The following is a 19,020-nucleotide window of genomic DNA, read 5'->3' as shown; positions in this document are numbered from 1 at the left end:
TCTAAGATCGAATCCAGTGGTTTGGACTGACATATATGATCATATTCCTGCATGCTTTCATGATCATGACAGAAGCTGTGTTCAGCACTGAAACACGTGGATTAAACGTACAAATCTCATGGAAGCAGTCTTTATGCAGCACTTGAACTATTACGCGCCACTGAGTTTAAACTCCACAAGATGTCGCCAGGCACTGCCAAGATCTTGAGGGTGTGTACGTGTATGCAAAAAGGCAGCAGGTTAAAACGAAGCGGAACTGACCTGATTAATCATTGATGAAAGCTGGTAACTAATTCCGCACGACTCTGCACAACAAAATTGCAGCTCGATGAGTTACAGCCCTCCTGCTCAGGCCACTGAAGCCTTCCAGATGTGAGGACACGTGTGTCTGTGTGTCCTCCTGCCACTAGATGGAGTACAAACACAAACACGCACCACTCTAATGCTGCGGGGGGAGTGAAGGAAATGTCTAGATGCAGACGTTTGCACATGCAAAGCAATTTTAGATTTATGAAGTCAACTTTTAAACTCAATGCAGCGTTTGCAAGGTGCTGTAAACAGTACATATACTGCACACACAAGAGTGTGAGCTTGTCATATAGACTGAGGGGCCACTGGTCTAAACTGTTTTATGTAAACTGACTTTTATTTATTAGGTGCTCAGATTTCATGTATATTATGCCTTTGTCAGTTTATAATTTTTTAGTTATGGGTCCTGTATATATAGGCCCGAGTCTTCTTATAAACCTTGAATTTGTTTTTGTTTTTTTTACATTTATATTTATATAATCGTCTCAGCCTCAATTAAATTGTCCATAAATGTACACAGTCAGTCAGTCAGTCATTTTCTACCGCTTATTCCATAGTGGGTCGCGGGGGAGCTGGTGCCTATCTCCAGCAGTCTATGGGCGAGAGGCGGGGTACACCCTGGACAGGAGAAATGTACACATTTTATGCAAAAAAAATTGAGTTACCTCCTATATATAATACATCCTGTACCCTTATTTGCACTTAACTCTGCTTTACAAGCAGATCTTAAACAGTTTCAGGGGTTTTAACAGAGAGTTTAAAGAATGTGGCTGGACACTTCAGTACTAATGTAAAAGTAGGATAATGGATCTCTTCAAGTAAGTGAATACCGCTGCAGAAAAGCGCACTGCTCTCAACAGATGGCCGCAGTCTTTTCAAACTGACCGGGTCTTCAGAGGGGCAGATATAATAAGCTGCAGAGGCCAGCAGCCCCTAACAACTGGATCAGGACTAATTGGATCCTGAGAGAGAGAGAGAGACAGAGAGAGAGGGAGATCTGCAGCCAGAAGGCAATCTGCTTGTCTTTTCAGTTCGCTCTGCAGGTTTCCCTCTCAGCATTCAAACCATGCACCGCCGTCGGCCTCTCTGTGGATTCCTCCGGATATGTTGCCAAGTGTGATCATCGTCGCCTGCCTGCCTGTTTTGGTTCTTCGTTGTGCAGCTGATCTTTGCAACTGGACTGGAAGGTGAGCAGCTTCTCTGATTTTAAAAAATAATATATTCATGAAAAAAAAAAAAAACAGGTCAAATGGCAACACAAACAATTATACACTGTTAACATATTATTAAAAACGTCCGAAACTACATTTTGGATAGTTGTGTAAGACGAGTAAATGATTATGCATATTTAATATGATAGTTATAGTTGGGTGGGGGTGTTTTAACCGTTCACCCACATTTTCTGTTTTTTTAAGACATAAACTATTTATGTTTATTATAAATTTTCATTGCGATTATTAGCTATATACTTGCAATGAGTACTTTTTAAAACTTTTCATTCAAAAACCACTGTGCATGCCGTCAGAATCTGATTCAAAAGGCCGCTTAAATCCAGGCTCCGGTTCTTTTGCATGCAGCGGTTTTGCAGTAGGCGCGGACCCCAGGATCGTTCTCCAGGTGCGGCTCCGCTGCACGGAGGGTTCCGTCAGGTGGGTCTACCCGGGTCAGGCTCTCAGGGTGGCACTCGAACCCAATTTGTCGTCCATCCGGTACAACACGGTCTGCATCCAAGAGTTTCCATCCCTCAGCGGAGCCAGCGTCTTTATTGAGCGGGCCGGAGAGCTGGAGCTACTGGTGACAGAAGACGGCGGGCGCACCGGGCGGCAAGTGTTCTGTTTCCAGGCGGGTGAGCCACACAGGCCCGTCATCTACCTCCAGGCCGGTCCGCAGAGTCCCGAAACATGGAGCAGACGCATAGTGGGCTTTAGATACAAGCTGCTGCGCAACAGGAGCGCCAACAGTGGGTTGGAGAGTGAGTGTGGACCCTTTTGTTCATTAAGTTTAATTGGGTGCTGTAATTTAAACACGTATAAGGGTATTTATTTTTCAAATTATGGGTAAGGAAAGAAAGAAAGAAAGAAAGAAAGAAAGAAAGAAAGAAAGAAAGAAAGAAAGAAAGAATGTTTCTGAAATAATTGTTAATTAGGTGAAAAAGTATTTTGTCAGTTATCACACATTTCTTTTAATCTTTTTAAGGGTGATTGTTTTTTATGTACATTAAAAAGTAACTGATGGACCAGCAGAGTTTTATTAATACGTTCTCTTTGTGAGAACAGAAGAACAGACTGAAACAAATTCACTTAAATAAACTTTATCAACACTATTTAGCCCATGTTGAGACCTAACTATATCCTTACTATTTTAGTAGTCTTGAAAACGTTGATCCAAAGTTGTAGAACCATATAAGTAGGTCTATAGCAATGTAAAACTAAATGAAAACCCATTTAATTATTAAAAATCACTAACTTCATATAGTAAAATATATGACACCTCAGTTTGGTTTACATGTCAAATAATAAAAGTGAGTTTTTAAATTATAATTAAAGGTGGGAGGTGTTTGTTATGACCCAAAAGGACCTAGCAAGAAAACCAGGCTACATCCCACTGCTCCTTACATCTAAGAACCTGACCTCAGTGACCTTTTCAAACTATTATATATTTGATATAAAGTTAAAAGGCAGCAGATGTCTGGAGATACAAACTCAAAAAAACCAATAGTTGTTGAAAAAAAATAAAAATGAACAGGAAGTCATTGTAAATAGGCCAAAATAGGTGAGAAGTCATTTGGCTTGTGTGTACCAGTCAAAAACTGAGCTGCAACACTTAGGTACATTTTATATCTGACAGCAGTAACTGATTAATATCAAAATAGAAGCTATTACAGTAGTCAAGTCTATATGAAACACAGGCCAAGATCACTTTCTCAGATTAGTTGAAAAGAGGGCACACTTGTCAAAGAAACTGACTTAGACAACAGACATTAATAATGTTGGCATGTATTTAGGTTCCAATGAACCAAGATTTTATATCATAAGAAAGAAGGTCCAAAATTGATCTATTTATTTTATTCTCATAGACATTTCTATCTGATGTTTGGTCTAGACTCGACACAGTCCAGTGAGGCTCTCAAGATAACTGTAGCTTTAGTTAACTATGGCATAAAAACGTAGATCAAAAATGAAACCAAGAATACATCCCTGAGGAACTCCACATGTGAGGAGACAACCAAGCTTTTTTGTTAGAGCTGCAAAGTCCGACAGAAATGATTGGGTGTCTCCCAATATGTATGTGCCAGGATCCATTATTCTTTGCTAAGGTGTTAAATAAGCATTGAACACTCACCTGGATCTGTAATTAACTAAAGATAATTTAAACGTTTTAAAAGTAAAGTGATGATCTTTGCAGCAACCTACAATGTTTAGGGGTACTGTTTGCAAGTTTGGATTGGGCTTTAGAAAGGAAATGAAAGGAAAGGAAAGGGAAGGAAAGGAAAGGAAAGGAAAGGAAAGGAAAGGAAAGGAAAGGAAAGGAAAGGAAAGGAAAGGAAAGGAAAGGAAAGGAAAGGAAAGGAAAGGAAAGGAAAGGAAATGATTTTCAGTAATGTTTCTGAATATCAGACACATCAGATGGGTTGAGATTTCGGTTTGAATATATGGTTGCACTGTCGCATGTTAGAAAGACCTGTTTTAATGAAAGGTCATACAGGGAAAACACCAGTTAAAATCCAATAAGAAAGCATTGGCCAGCAGGCATGTTGTTGGCTTTAAATGGCAAATAATCTGTCCATCCATTATCTTCGCCTATCTGAAACTGGGTCACGAGGATAACAAGTCCAGGAGGGAAACCTAGACATCTTTCTGCCTAGCGGCACTTTCCAGCTCATTCTCAGCAATTCTAAGATGGTCCCAAGGGCAAAAAAATATTTAAAACCTCCTGTGAGTTTTTGGTCAGCCTCAGGCTCTCTCCTTCCACAGGGATGTGTTTGGAAAACCTCCAAAGGAAGGCTGCCAAGCAGTGTCCTGAGCAAGATGCTCATCTGACTCTTTTCAATGCAGAGGAGCATCCTTTTCTTCAAGCTCCCCCTGAATGACTGAGCTCCTCACTCTTTCTCCAAATCTGACACCATCTAACCACCTAATTTTGGCTGCTTGTATCCAGGATCTGATTCCTTATCTCAGGATCCTTATCTCAGTACCATGGGTGATGGTCAGAACCTACACGAACCAGTAAAACAAGAGCTTTAATTTTTAGTCTCAGCTCTTTCTTCAGCACAACAGAAAAGGCCCAAATCCCTGTCTGAAGTAAAAACCACATCAGCCAAAACAAAAGAGAAACACACTCAAAACTCATCAAAAACATATGTTTTTATATTAAAATCAGGCATAAAAACAGTGCTAATTTAACAGGGATGTGTCTTGTTGAGGAGAAAAAGCAGCTGCAGGTCAGTCTTGTGTTTTGTCTGGTTGTCTGGTTTCCATCAGGACACAAAGCAGAGATGACACAGCAGACCACAGGGCGGCTGGAGGGCACCGGGCCAGCATGCCTGCATTCAACACGCAAATACTTTGCAGATTCCACAAATGCCTTATCATTGTACCAGTCTATTTATTAGCATTTATCCATGTGTGTGGGCCGTTCCTGGCGTGCTGATGTCATCCCCTGCCCTTCATAAACAGCTGCCTGTTTATCTTTTCTGTATTGGCAGTCTGGCGGAGTGTTTGACTCCTGCAGCCCTCTGCATTGGCATGGGGTCATTCAATTAGGTGTGCACAAAAGAAGCCAAACATGGGGTTAAGACCAGCGTGGGGTGTGGATGTGGAGGTGATGCTGTGGGCAGAGCACAAATGCAGGAGCAGCATTCCTTCAAGTAAACCATGGAGCCCCGGTCTGTGATGTGGGCTCGGTGATGAATGGAGACCGTATGCAGGTCAGGGAAGCACTAGGGAGGATTGACAACCTTCTCTCGATCACTGTCAGGCATAATGGATAGGAATCTCAAAGGGCAAGAACTATTGATTGAAAGTTGAAAAATGGGTCAAAAAATCAGCTTATATTAACACAGCATGCGTATTCTCTTCACCCACAGCTTCATGCCGACCCTGCAATGACACAGAATTGCTCATGGCTGTCTGCAGCAGTGATTTTGGTAAGTACATGCAGGGTTTGATCGTATAAGGCAACCCACATCTGTTTTAGGTTCAGTTAGAACTTTTTCACTTTGCAAATAAAGCATTATAATAAATAAAAACATTATAATACAAATAACAATAAATTACAACAGTTCATCTCTGTGTTGCATCACGTTTTGTTGCAAAGCACCACACAAGTAAAATGTAGAAACTCAGTAAAGTTTTGGGAACTGAAAACACCAACTGCTGAACAAGTGGTTCCCCTTTGTTGCCATATACAGTATTTTAACTGCTGAAGATTACAGGCACTTAATTTTTATTTCAAGAAGCTACAGCAACCCCCACACTTACAGCCACATCTGGTTGTAAAATAATAATAATAATGAAACATTATCTTTTATTGTAACAGCTATATCTCATAATTTTAGAAAAATCCAATCTTTAACCTGAGTACATTTATTAACTGGGGGAAAATAAATTATCCTTCCATAGTCCATACACGCTTATCCCTTGCCTATCTCCAGCGGTTACTGGGTGACAGAGAGGGTACACCCTGGACAGGTCGCCAGTCCATCACAGGGCAACACAGAAACAGACAACAATGCACACACACCTATTAATTTAGAGAAAGCAATTAATCTAACAGTCGTGTTTTTGGACTGTGGGAGGAAGCTGGAGTACCCAGAGAGTCCACGCATGCATGTGGAGAACATGCAAACTCCATGCAGGGATTCGAACCTGTTGTTTGTGAAGCAAATGTTACTGTAGCCAAAGAATATAACATATAAAGTTTTTTGAATAAACATTAAGGATGGCCTGCCTCTTGTCCAATTTAAATTTTGGCTCACTGCGTATTTGACTTTGACACATCTAGAGAGACTGTGGGAAGAAGAATGATCTCTTTGTGTGATCAAAGTGATTCCAGCACAATCATTGGTGTGTATGGAACATGCATGAACAGGCATTAGTAGTATACATACACCATGTGTGGTGGTTTAAGGTGTAATTGCTACTAATTGTCTACACAGTGTCAAATGCTGTACAACTGAAAAAAGTTGGTTGTACAGTCAGTAGGGGTACCAAAAAGAGTGGCACTTGCGTTTAAAAAAAAATAATTGTTTTTTAAGGAAACCTTTTCTTATATTTTGTAGTGGTTCGAGGCTACATCAAGAATGTCTTCCATGACTCTCGACGGCAGACATCACTGGTGGAGGTGTGGACAACAAAGGTTTACTGGCAGCGCAGTGGAGTGTTTGAGCAACAAGTGCATCCATATGTGTCGTCTCAGTCCCGACGTGGACGCATTCGAACGCTCCTGCAGTGCCACGTGAAGCCTGGGGACGGACAGTTTCTCTTCACAGGGTCAGACCATTTTGGGGAAGCTTGGTTAGGGTGCGCCCCACGCTACAAAGACTTCTTGTCCGTCTATCACAAGGCCAGGATGGGACGTAGGACTTTCTGCAACTTCCCCCTAGACTGAAGAGGTGTGTTGTTTTAAGAGCCAAATAGACTCTGTAATGGCACTGTGGGGACCCTGTAAAGCTGTCATATGCCAACAAGGTGGCATCAAGGTCCACAGCAGGGGCAAAGCTGCTGAAATGCTGCTGAAAAACGCATGTGGTGGGGCAGAACAGCAGGGCCTCCTGAACTGAGGCTCAGAAAGGGTTGGCCTTTGTCTGTCTCCAATCACTGCCTTTACTCCTGGGAGGCTGAGGAGGGGATGGGTTGCTGCTCTCTTTTTAAACTCTCCTCACATTAGCTGTTGTTCACTCTGTGGTCTCGGTGCAATCAGAGCTTTAGAACCTGAGGTGGGAGGGAAGACGAAGATTGACTATTTGTCCTCACAGCTTGACTTAATGACTTTAGGCTTGTACATACATATGCCTGTAGGAGTCTGTATTTTCTTGTTATCATCGCAATTGAAATAAAAGTTTTTTGTTTTTGTGTTTCCAGACTGGCATTAAAGCTAGAAATTATTTAAAATAATACTGGTTGATTTTTGAAATTGTTAGAAAAAAAGTTAAAGCTTTGTCATGAAGGAAATAATGCACGTATTCGTTCGCATTTTGTCACATAACAACCCCAGGAAATTTTCACAGGATTTTTTGTGATAGACCAACATAAAGTAACTCTTGATACAACAGGAGGTTTTGATGTTCATATGTATTCATCTCATTTGTCAACGTTGTAGAAATACTTTTTCACTGCATATCTTTTGGGGCTATGTTTCTATCAGCTTTACACCTCTAGAGACTGACATTTGTGCCTATACTTCTATCTCTCTGCAAACAGTAATTTTCAAGCAAACATAGGATTTAGATCTGGACTTTGACTGGGCCATCCTAACACATGAAAATGTCTCATGACTTTTGCAGCCTCTGTTTCCACTCAATGTTGCCCTGTGTTTAACTTTATCTATATTTCTATCATCTCTGTGTTTAAGAAAAACATATCCGGAGCATGATGCTGCCACCATCACGCTTCACAGTGGTGACAGCATGCTCAGGGGGAGGGGCATTGTTAGTTTTATTTCATGTATAGTGTTGTGCATATAGGCCAAAAAGTTAAATTTTGGTTTCATCTGATCATAGCACCCTCTTCCTCATCTTTGTTGTGTCCCCTGTGGCTCATGTCAGCACCTCCTCCAGAGTTACCATGGGCCTAGGGTTACTCCTTAATGAATGCTCTCCTTATCTGGCCTGCTGGTACCATTTTGGTAGGTTTGCAGTTGGTGTGTAATATGTTTTTTTTTTCTTACAAATATTGGGATATTGTTTTATACCCAAAAACTCTGTTTTCTACAGATTTACTCCTGATCTATGCGTGGTGTTCCTTGCTCCTCCATATTGCTGTTTGTTCACTAATGTTCTTTAAAAACCCTCTGGGGACTCCACAGAACAGCTGGATTCACACTGAGAAGAAATTAAACACAGGTAACTCTATTTACTAGTTAGGTGATTTCTTCCATGGATTTTATTTAGGGGTATCACAGTGAAGGGGTCTTAAGTTTGTAGTTGTAACATGACAAAATGTGAAAAAGATTTCTAAGTGTGAATAATTTTTAAAACCCTGTAGATTTACATGTGTGTGCTCTTTTTCTTGGCTTTTATTCTTCCCTGAGGCAAGAAATAAAAAAACAAAATTGTAATGTGTTAAATTTGTAGCTTTTTATTGGCATATTTGAATAAACTACACACAAACTTTTAAAATGTATATTTGTGATTCTTGAATTGTTAATTATTCAAACTAATGTTTCCATGGAAAAATATTTATCCTCAAAATTAATGTAATCATTCATTCAGAATCCCCAAGATCAATCAACTAAACCCTTACATCTCTTTTTCTGAAGCAACTTTCTCCTGAGAATCTCCACCTCCTCTCCTTTCCTGGTTGTTGGGGAGAAAGGGTTTCCCTGCAGAACTGTTCAAAATGTCCCCTTTCCTTCATGCTAATATTATTATGATAATATGGTTGAAGAACATTCGTGGATTGCCACAAGTCAGAATCAGAACTTTCTTTTTAGGTTTATGCCCCCTTGCTTCTTGGCTCAAGAAAATAAGTAGACACATGTGAGGCCCCTCAAATCCCAGGGATCCTCCCCCTTTGGCCCTTCCTAGCCAGGAGAACAATTAATGAACTTTTAAAGCACCTGCTTTCTGAGCTCTTCCACACTTTGCTCCCTGGCTTAGCTGAGCTCACAAATTGGTGTGCTAAACTTTTTATGAGGACTAAATAGCTGCCAATGAAAGTGTAAATGACTGCATGGTGAATGATGAGCACACAATGACCCTGTGGTGACAAGGCCTCTGGCAGACATAATAACCGTTGTTGCAGCTGCAGTCACAGACAGAGGCCATCAGGACTCCAGAGTGCAAGAAAGAAGGAGCATAAAATCTGTTTAACTGAAGCAACAATATTTCTCCATTTTCTTTTTCATTTTTTAACAATTTTTTTTAATTATTATTCCTGTTTTCAGGTTAAATAGAACCAATAAGTAGGCAAGCATCATAATAATCATGTACCATGTGCTGCATGAGAAACCTTTACTTGGGCCATATCTCTCACATTATTCCAAGTCTGCTCTGATTGGTTGATCAGCCCCTAGTGACAACTCCTCTGAAGGCTAAGCCTGCTGGCCTCTAAAACGACTACGTTCAGAGAGTCCAACAGAGGTATAAAAAAAGAATCAAAACCATCAAGCAAAGTTGAAACCAGGACCTCTAAAACTCTGCTGAATTTGTTTTTCCATCTTAAGTTTTGCAATGTTTGTCTAATTTGGTGTAAAATTTCTCAATGATTTTCGCTGTGGTTCCTCATCCAAAGCGGGGAATCACCAAAGCATCTGAAAAAACGGAACCAGAACTTCAGTGCAAATCCAGACGGAACGTGAACTGTCCTGCGAGTCATTTAGCTGAATCTGGACCACAGTAAGGCTACCTATTCTTTTTTGCTGGTGGTTCTGGTGTTGGAACTTTGAACATCAATGGTTGTTCTGAAGCTTTTAGTTATTCTTCCCTTTTTTTCACTTTTGTTTTTTCTCCCAACATTTTACCCTCAATGTAACATTTAAATAAAACTTAAATCAGGATGCAAGTCCCTTTATTTAAACTCCCAAGAGACCAAAATAATTTTGTATAAAAGTGACACTTTATTCAGCATAGATAATACTCTGAATGTTTAATTTGCTTTTCATAAAACTTGCCGTCTTACTACTTTTAGAGTATTAGAGTAGATTTAATGTAGCAACTTTGTTTTATTTTTGTTTGTGTCTCTTTTTACCTAATTTAATCAGCAAAAAAAAACTTCAATGTCATTAATGATCTAATAAATTCTTCATTACATAGACAAAATCATCATTGTTAATTAAAGGGTATTCATCCTTGTTTAATGGAGAATCTCCATGCTTCTATGTATGTTTTCTTTGCATTAACACCAATTAATGCAAAGGAAAACAACTCATCCCCAATTTACAAAACTGATAATAATACTGAACATTTAAGTGTACTAAAATTAACACAGCTTATCATAGTTACATAAGGATGCCCCTATAGAAAACCCTGCAGAAGCTCAGTATGATGTCGCCTCCCCCAGCTCTTTCCCAGGGAGCCCACCATGTCAATTTTTCAAGCCAAATATAGTCTCTTAGTGGGCTTTTGAGTCCACACAATTCCCATCTCTGGGAATTCCAGCTGGCTCTCATGGGGATCGAGGCTAGGAGGGCTAGGGGCCCGGAGCCGCGGCATGGTGCAGCGGCAGGAGTCCGCTATGACTTGGGGAGTAATTGGTTTATCCTGCCGCCCGGCCTGCTTTCCCATGTGGGCCACTGCTGCGGGGAGGCTAAGGGGTACAATATGGAAACAGCATGACACCCTCCAGAGCCGCGCTGGCATTCACCTCTGCAGCTATAGAGAGTAGGGACAGAGTAGCAGGAAAACAAAGCTGGAGAAGACATGTCTTTTGGCTTTGAAAAGGTTGCTATTTGATGTCCTTTTTTACAAAAAAAAAAGTGGCAAACATTTGTGGTTGAAAGCGAGAAGTAATCAAATTTTGACTGAAGTGTTTCTTAAAATAAATCTACAGCTGAAAGGGGCTTGAGTCTGAAGGATTTTACAGAGGTCAGATTGTAATTTATCATTCATGGGTATATATTTATAGTGTCATTTTGGTTTAAAAGACAGAGCAAAGGGAAAGCCAAGGGTCTTTTTTTTTTTTTTTTTGGCTGAGCTCATTCTCAACAGCTATGAAATGAGACAATGTGTTCTTAAAGGATGAAAATAAATCTTAAAGTATCTATATAGTCTGTATGTTTCTGACATATGGTCCCTTGCAAAAGTATATCTGTGGACTTCTTCACAATTTACTTTTAAACAACAAACTTCCTTTGTTGACAAGACATTTGTTGGTTTTTCTTTCAGCAAATCAGACCTTACTGAAAGAGTAGCAAGACGAACTTATTAATACGTTCTGTTTGCAGCTTGCAAAAGGAGACACATAACAAACAATTGGAAGGTGTTCTAGTCCGACAAGAATCACATTGAACACTTTGGCCTACATGCAACATGCCACGTGTGGCAGAAAACTAACACTTCAAATCACCCTGAACACACCTTCCACACAGTAAAACATGGTGGTGGCAGCATCATGCTTTAAGGTAAGATTAATAGAGCAATGCGCCTTCAAGCAAGGCAATGATCCTAAACATACAGTCAGAGCTTCAAGGGAATGCTTTAGATTAAAGCATATTCCAGTGTTAAAATGGCCTATTTAAAGTACAGACCTAAATCCAACTGAGGAAATGTGACAAGATTTGAAAATTTATGTTCATACTGGCTCTCCATCAAATCTTTCATAGTGACTGATTAGACTGATTACAGTTTATTCTGAACTCGGTTTAACAAGCAGAAAAGGAGCTGGCGAATAGAAGATATTATTACCAGCAACGCCCACAAGGTGGGAGCAGTTCACTCTGGAAAAACAGCTGTGGGAGATGGAGTTGTGGTTAATCTGAAACCATCCTGCAAATATCCTAAACTTTTCAGCTTCTGACTCAGAAACAAAAGTGAGAAAGACTTTTGATCTCAACTGTTGCTGCTTTAAATAAAGAAAGACCACTAACAAGCAAATTAAACACAGATATAATGTCAAGAACAGACTCAAGAACAATCATACTCCTTTTTCTTTACCTACGTTTTTTATTTCTTGACACACTAATGGAAAATAATAATATGCCTTTCTGGTCATCATCTAACGACCCACTGGGGGGCCTGATACGAATATACAGGTCCTTCTCAAAATATTAGCATATTGTGATAAAGTTCATTATTTTCCATAATGTCATGATGTAAATTTAACATTCATATATTTTAGATTCATTGCACACTAACTGAAATATTTCAGGTCTTTTATTGTCTTAATATGGATGATTTTGGCATACAGCTCATGAAAACCCAAAATTCCTATCTCACAAAATTAGCATATCATTAAAAGGGTCTCTAAACGAGCTATGAACCTAATCATCTGAATCAACAAGTTAAATCTAAACACCTGCAAAAGATTCCTGAGGCCTTTAAAACTCCCAGCCTGGTTCATCACTCAAAACCCCAATCATGGGTAAGACTGCCGACCTGACTGCTGTCCAGAAGAACACTATTGACACCCTCAAGCAAGAGGGTAAGACACAGAAAGAAATTTCTGAACGAATAGGCTGTTCCCAGAGTGCTGTATCAAGGCACCTCAGTGGGAAGTCTGTGGGAAGGAAAAAGTGTGGCAGAAAACGGTGCACAACGAGAAGAGGTGACCGGACCCTGAGGAAGATTGTGGAGAAGGGCCGATTCCAGACCTTGGGGGACCTGCGGAAGCAGTGGACTGAGTCTGGAGTAGAAACATCCAGAGCCACCGTGCACAGGCATGTGCAGGAAATGGGCTACAGGTGCCGCATTCCCCAGGTCAAGCCTCTTTTGAACCAGAAACAGTGGCAGAAGCGCCTGACTTGGGCTACAGAGAAGCAGCACTGGACTGTTGCTCAGTGGTCCAAAGTACTTTTTTCGGATGAAAGCAAATTCTGCATGTCATTCGGAAATCGAGGTGCCAGAGTCTGGAGGAAGACTGGGGAGAAGGAAATGCCAAAATGCCAGAAGTCCAGTGTCAAGTACCCACAGTCAGTGATGGTCTGGGGTGCCGTGTCAGCTGCTGGTGTTGGTCCACTGTGTTTTATCAAGGGCAGGGTCAATGCAGCTAGCTATCAGGAGATGTTGGAGCACTTCATGCTTCCATCTGCTGAAAAGCTTTATGGAGATGAAGATTTCATTTTTCAGCACGACCTGGCACCTGCTCACAGTGCCAAAACCACTGGTAAATGGTTTACTGACCATGGTATCACTGTGCTCAATTGGCCAGCCAACTCTCCTGACCTGAACCCCATAGAGAATCTGTGGGATATTGTGAAGAGAACGTTGAGAGACTCAAGACCCAACACTCTGGATGAGCTAAAGGCCGCTATCGAAGCATCCTGGGCCTCCATAAGACCTCAACAGTGCCACAGGCTGATTGCCTCCATGCCACACCGCATTGAATCAGTCATTTCTGCAAAAGGATTCCCGACCAAGTATTGAGTGCATAACTGTACATGATTATTTGAAGGTCGACGTTTTTTGTATTAAAAACACTTTTCTTTTATTGGTCGGATGAACTATGCTAATTTTGTGAGATAGGAATTTTGGGTTTTCATGAGCTGTATGCCACAATCATCCGTATTAAGACAATAAAAGACCTGAAATATTTCAGTTAGTGTGCAATGAATCTAAAATATATGAATGTTAAATTTTCATCATGACATTATGGAAAATAATGGAATTTATCACAATATGCTAATATTTTGAGAAGGACCTGTATACAGCTCTGGGTATCCTTAAATTTGACATTCTTTTGAATTATAGTTTTTTTTCCTCATGTGCATCATAAGCATGAAAGGATTACTGGAAAGATATATGAAGCAAATACTAAGATGCAAAAGGTGTCAGGGGGCCCAATTTTCGGATTCCGCATGGGGTCACTATGATTTCTTCTCGTTTGTTTATATTCAGCTAACTATAAAAAAAAAAAGAGGTGCAAAAATAAATCCCATCACAGCCAAATGAGTTAAAAAAGACTTTAGGTGTGCAACAACTACATCCAAATTCACAGCTGGGGAACCCAGTGGTTATAGACCTATTTCTGGGGTTCTCTTCTTTTTATTTATTTATCTGTGTAGAAACTGAAAGCAGATTTATTCTGAAAGAAGTCTGATTTTGCAATGACAACAATGTCACAAACTGAGACCGATGGCTTCTTCTCGCAAAGGTGTCACATGCCACCAGGAGGCCATGAGGCTTGTTTGCAGTCGGGAAGTAGAAGCACTTCCTCCTTCCTACCTCTCCTTGCTCTGAAACCAGTGGGGAACCAGGCGCCTGTCACAGCTCGAAAACACTGATTTCTTTTAAGGGGGAGGACAGACCCAAACCAGGGGCGGATGTCAGCCGGTTCGGTTCTGAAAGCTTCTCAGTTTTCAGTGCGTAGAAAGTGACCGGAGTGAAAATAACAATGGCTGCGACGTAGCGGAACTTTTAGATCCAGGGGGTGGATGATCGAGAGTCGGACTCAGTCGGTGCTGTTGGTGACTTTTACGGACTAGAAGGAGACTTGGAGGAGGACTTTCAACATGAAGAAACAGTTCAATCGCATGAAGCAGCTGGCCAACCAGACTGTTGGAAGGTGGGTGCTGATCTGGTGGCAAATGCTGCGGTTTAAACCGGGTCGGTAACGTTCAATCTGGATAATTTGGGTCTTCTATTGTCAGCCGTCTGCTTGTTGTTGTGGGCGGTGTCGGATGTACTGGGACGGGATTTTAGGGAAGGAAAAATTTAAGTGTTACTTTTTTAAAAAGCTGCTGTTTGAAGTTTGGTTTTGTTTTTAGGCTACAAACAGTTAACTGGAGGCCTTTAAATCACTAATATATAAAAGTTAAAGTGAGTCGAGGCTTCCGCAAGCTTCGATGTCTTACGCTTTTATTTATAATTTTATCCTATTTGTTATCGGTTTTTTTCTAAATATTTAGTTAGTTTGTATTTATTGCATAGCTGGGGACAATTTTGCTGAATATTTTAGCTTGAAAGTGTTTATTTATATAACATATATGGCTAATAGTAATAGTGCCAACTCGACTAATTTAATGGACTCAATAAATAACTGTGTTTTTGTATGGAGCAGGGGCGTTTCCAAAACGTTTTTCAAGGGGTGGCAAGGTGGGGGCCCTATAATAATTTTGGGGTGGCTCACCAAAACAGGTCCAATTTAGAAATAAATAAATAAATATATAATTTGAGTCTTGATCTAAATAGTCTGTTGTAGTTTACAAGTAACCTTATACCAAACATCAGCTGATTTCATATGTTTGATGTTTTTTTTTTTTTTTTTCCATGATTTTCAAACGCTACAATTCTCCTATTTGTTTTTTTTTTTTCTACCTGAATAGTGTGTTAACCTGATATTTGAGAGTGAGGCCAGGAGTGAGTGACAGATGTCCAGGAAGGGCACTATGGAGGACATAAAACAGAATAGATTAATTAATATTTGCTACTCATTTATGTTTGTCTGTCTTAAATTCTTGGATAAAGAAATATAATGAATATAAAACTGCCTGGAATGAGGGGTGTGAGCGGGCTTTGACGCACGTCCAGAAAGTTGACATCTTCATATTATTTCCATTTTATTATTATTTTTTTTGTCGTTTATTGTTTATTTTTTATCTGCGTTAATATTTTTCGGACGTATTATAGGGAGTAAATGTAGATGTAATTTTTTCTATTTAAAAAAACACTAAAAGCTTTAATATCTGTTGCCTACAGTGCTAATAGTAATTGCTCTAGCTTGATCAATTTAATGCACTCATTATCAATTGTTTTATATTACAAGGATCAGTTTTGAGAACTAACAATAAATTATATTAATGTGCCAGATGTAGATTTCATGCTCTCCTTGACTGACTGGAATTTCCTCAGATGTAGTTTAAGACTCATTTCCTGATGGCACAGCCGATTAGACCACCCGTTCCCGGTCTCGCCCTCTTCGCCGTCCCTAAGGGGCCACCCAGCCCTGTCCTCCATCAGCCAACTTTGCGCCAATCTTTCCACCTATTACTTCTTTCCACCTATTACTATAAACCACTGAATAAATCTGTGGTTGCTCTCCTTACAAGAGCCTTCTTAGAATGACTTACCCATCACTCTGAGGCATTGGCAGTGGATTCCTCCCAGTCATTGCTCCACATGTTGTGCAACAGCAGTAAAAGTCAACTGAGCGCGCTCAGAGATTGCTTTATTGAGAAACAAAACTGTTTGCGAGCACACACCCACCTTGAATTTTGCCTGGATGGGGTTTACAATGCTCAAAATGCTTACAAGTGCAAATTAGAAAATAAATAGCTTATCATGCTTAATTAATCCCACACCCAGCTGATTCTGGTTTAATACTTTGACAAGCTTTGATGCATAACAAACCAAAAACCAAAGTTAGAAGGGACTGAATGAGGCGCAGCTGCACACAAACAACAGCACAGCTGGTTTTAACAGATAGTGTGTTGCCGGCAGAGCAGGTCGGGATGGTTTGTTATGGGCAGCACACTGAGGGGATTTTGTGGAGTAAGCATTTCCAGTGCGGAGGACGCAGGCTGAAACAATGAAAGTCTCTTTCTTTTTATAAAGGAGGAAACCAGCTATATTTGCAGTCGATTAATAGTAGGAAGAAAGTTGAATGACGCACAGTTTAAACACAGCAGTGTTTACAAATAGCTTTGACCGAGGTATTTTAATAAAACAAAGGTTATAGAATTACTCCTGACTGCGGTCAGATGTTTGCTCAACATGACTCAACAAAACTTCATAAAAACAGCATATTGCACATGACGTCTTCATGCATAGTGGACACTGTACATCATGTCTCTGTCTGAAGGAGTTTATTCTTAGAACAGTAGCTGCTGCCCGCCTCTGAGCTCAATCAATGCTAATTGAGTATTGATAAGAATCATTGGATTGTTTATAGCTTATCCCTTTAGAGGTTATCCGCTGCAGCATCGTGCTTAATGTGTTCATATAAGCTGCAACCAGGAACTTCAATTTATGTTTTTGGGACTTTATATGACAGAACAGCACAAAGCAGCAATTGGGAAGTGAAATTGTGGTGTGCATTTATCTACTACAATATTTATTTGTCCACAATATCATGATAAATCACAATTTCTATCACAATTTTCTTACAATAACCATAAAAAAAAAATCCTCCACTCTCCCAGTCGGCATTCCCATGTCTGGAAACATGGAAAATCAGGCTCCTGAGTGCAAAGAGAACACACCACAAAAATGTATCCCAAGCTTTAAACTTCTCACAGAGTACTATTGATCATAAAATGGGAAGACTATGGCACAACTGGTAAGCTACCAAAACATATCGTCCAACTAACTGAGCTTTGATCACAGAAGCATATAAATAGCAACATTTCACATCAATTTGAACACACCTTCCTAACAGACAGGGCGTTGGCAGCATTATGCTGTGGGGATGTTTTTGTTTTTTTTAGCAGTGTAAAGTGAATGATTAGGAAGACAGGTGAAGGTACATTTAAAGCAGTCCTGGAAGGAAACCTTTTAGAGGCTGAATACAAATGCATAACACAATTTTCAGATTGAAAAGAAATGTAAAAACCATGTCATAAAATCCCTTAGTAATATGTTGAAGTTTGTGGCTGTAATGTGGAAAGAACAATGAATATAATACTTTTGCAAGGCACTTTATCTAATGTAAGCATGTGCTACTGATCCAAATCCTGTTTTAATGAAACGTTTCTACATGAGAGTGAATGAATACATTATAATCTCTTGATTTCTAGCTTTTAAATTATTACATTCCTTAAATGTTGTCCTTTTACAATCTGGATTAAAAAAAGCCAGAGGTATTCTTTCTTCTTTTCTTTTAATAACAGTGGAGGCATTTAAGGCCCGAGTGAGGTGAGCCTTTACAGTATGCAGAGGGTGGAGCATGAAGATAATATTCTAAGAAGCTCATAACTGTATTGTGTAATACCTCATGTCTGAGCAGTAGATGGTTGATTGATCCCTGCCAGGTTTAGGCTCATGGTGTGGGCTCGGGCGGCTGCAGAGACAGAGGTCTACGGGAAGTTGTGTGTGGAGACGCAGCTCGCAGTGCATTTGTTAGATATCGATTGGAAATGAGACAGATGAAAACCAAAGGACAGAAAACAAGAGACTTTTTTTTCCCCGCTTGCAAACCCAAGATACTCTAGTAGCGATTCCGTCAACATTTCCTTGAAGCTTGACAGCGATGACATGTCATTGTTTATACCCAGATTGTGTCACACTGCAGCGTGTTTCTGACATCAACAAGCCTCATGGCAACTCTCACTCTTGTGCATACATGCATGCACACATCTGCCCCTGTTGCCACAACAAACAAGGTGCAGATGGGTCGAGAAGTGTGCTTTTCAAACTGGGTGGAGGAATCTGACAGGTTCAGCTTGGCCTCTGGTACATACTCGTCAAGCATGAGTGTACAGATGGAGCACATTAAATTAAAGCTCATATGCTCCCTGACAGGTCGTTATAGGAAAAGTTTAATAGTGGGTTTCAGTTTGCTGCAGGCTTTCGTAGCAACCTGCAGACAGAATGAGCTGGATTTGTTGACGTGCTCTAGTAAAACCAGTCAGTGTGGTTGAAACAATATTGGGTTATGATAAAAAATGGCAATAAATGTTATGTTTACATATACAAATGCATGCAAAATATTCTGCCAAACGTCTAAGATAAACAAACAATAGAAAAGACAAATGATTTACAGATTTAAGAGGTGCAACACTTTGTGTGGATGTGCCTCTCAGTGCCACTGAGAAAGCATAAAGAAAAAATGTATGGTGTTTATGTGAGGTTTCTTTTTATTGTTTTCAGATGTCTGATTTCTGTGTTTTTTCTCCACAGAGCTGAAAAAACAGAGGTCCTGAGTGATGACCTCCTTCAGGTAAACATCCCGTCCTCTATGT

The 19,020-nt window shown here is 40.1% G+C and overlaps 2 protein-coding genes across 2 annotated transcripts in view; both read left to right on the top strand.

The window, feature by feature from the left end:
* Positions 1 to 1,318: 1,318 nt before the first annotated feature.
* On the top strand, positions 1,319 to 8,622 carry LOC124862712 (meteorin-like protein). Its single transcript, XM_047356784.1, has 4 exons — positions 1,319 to 1,496; positions 1,887 to 2,281; positions 5,396 to 5,455; positions 6,590 to 8,622. Exons 1-4 carry the CDS (start codon positions 1,414 to 1,416, stop codon positions 6,916 to 6,918), a joined length of 867 nt encoding a protein of 288 aa, XP_047212740.1. The 5' UTR covers positions 1,319 to 1,413; the 3' UTR covers positions 6,919 to 8,622.
* A 5,695-nt stretch (positions 8,623 to 14,317) lies between these two features.
* Positions 14,318 to 19,020, top strand: part of LOC124862720 (rho GTPase-activating protein 17-like) — a 29,168-nt gene continuing 24,465 nt past the window's right edge. Inside the window, exons 1-2 of the mRNA XM_047356793.1 lie at positions 14,318 to 14,687; positions 18,959 to 18,998. Of these exons, the coding sequence (XP_047212749.1) occupies positions 14,635 to 14,687; positions 18,959 to 18,998 (93 nt within the window). The 5' untranslated portion in view covers positions 14,318 to 14,634. The remainder of the gene's footprint in view (positions 14,688 to 18,958; positions 18,999 to 19,020) is intronic.

The sequence above is a fragment of the Girardinichthys multiradiatus genome, chromosome X (assembly GCF_021462225.1).
Source record: "Girardinichthys multiradiatus isolate DD_20200921_A chromosome X, DD_fGirMul_XY1, whole genome shotgun sequence".
Lineage (NCBI taxonomy): Eukaryota > Metazoa > Chordata > Actinopteri > Cyprinodontiformes > Goodeidae > Girardinichthys > Girardinichthys multiradiatus.
The sequence above is the reverse complement of the archived record's forward strand: the minus strand, read 5'-3'. Positions and strand labels throughout refer to the sequence as shown.

Excerpts from the sequence above, each read along its gene's own strand:
- LOC124862712 (XM_047356784.1), top strand. The coding sequence starts at position 1,414 with ATGTTGCCAAGTGTGATCATCGTCGCCTGCCTGCCTGTTTTGGTTCTT. Across the intron at positions 1,497-1,886 it reads CTTTGCAACTGGACTGGAAG|CGGTTTTGCAGTAGGCGCGG; the intron begins GTGAGCAGCTTC and ends TTTTGCATGCAG. Across the intron at positions 2,282-5,395 it reads CGCCAACAGTGGGTTGGAGA|CTTCATGCCGACCCTGCAAT; the intron begins GTGAGTGTGGAC and ends CTTCACCCACAG.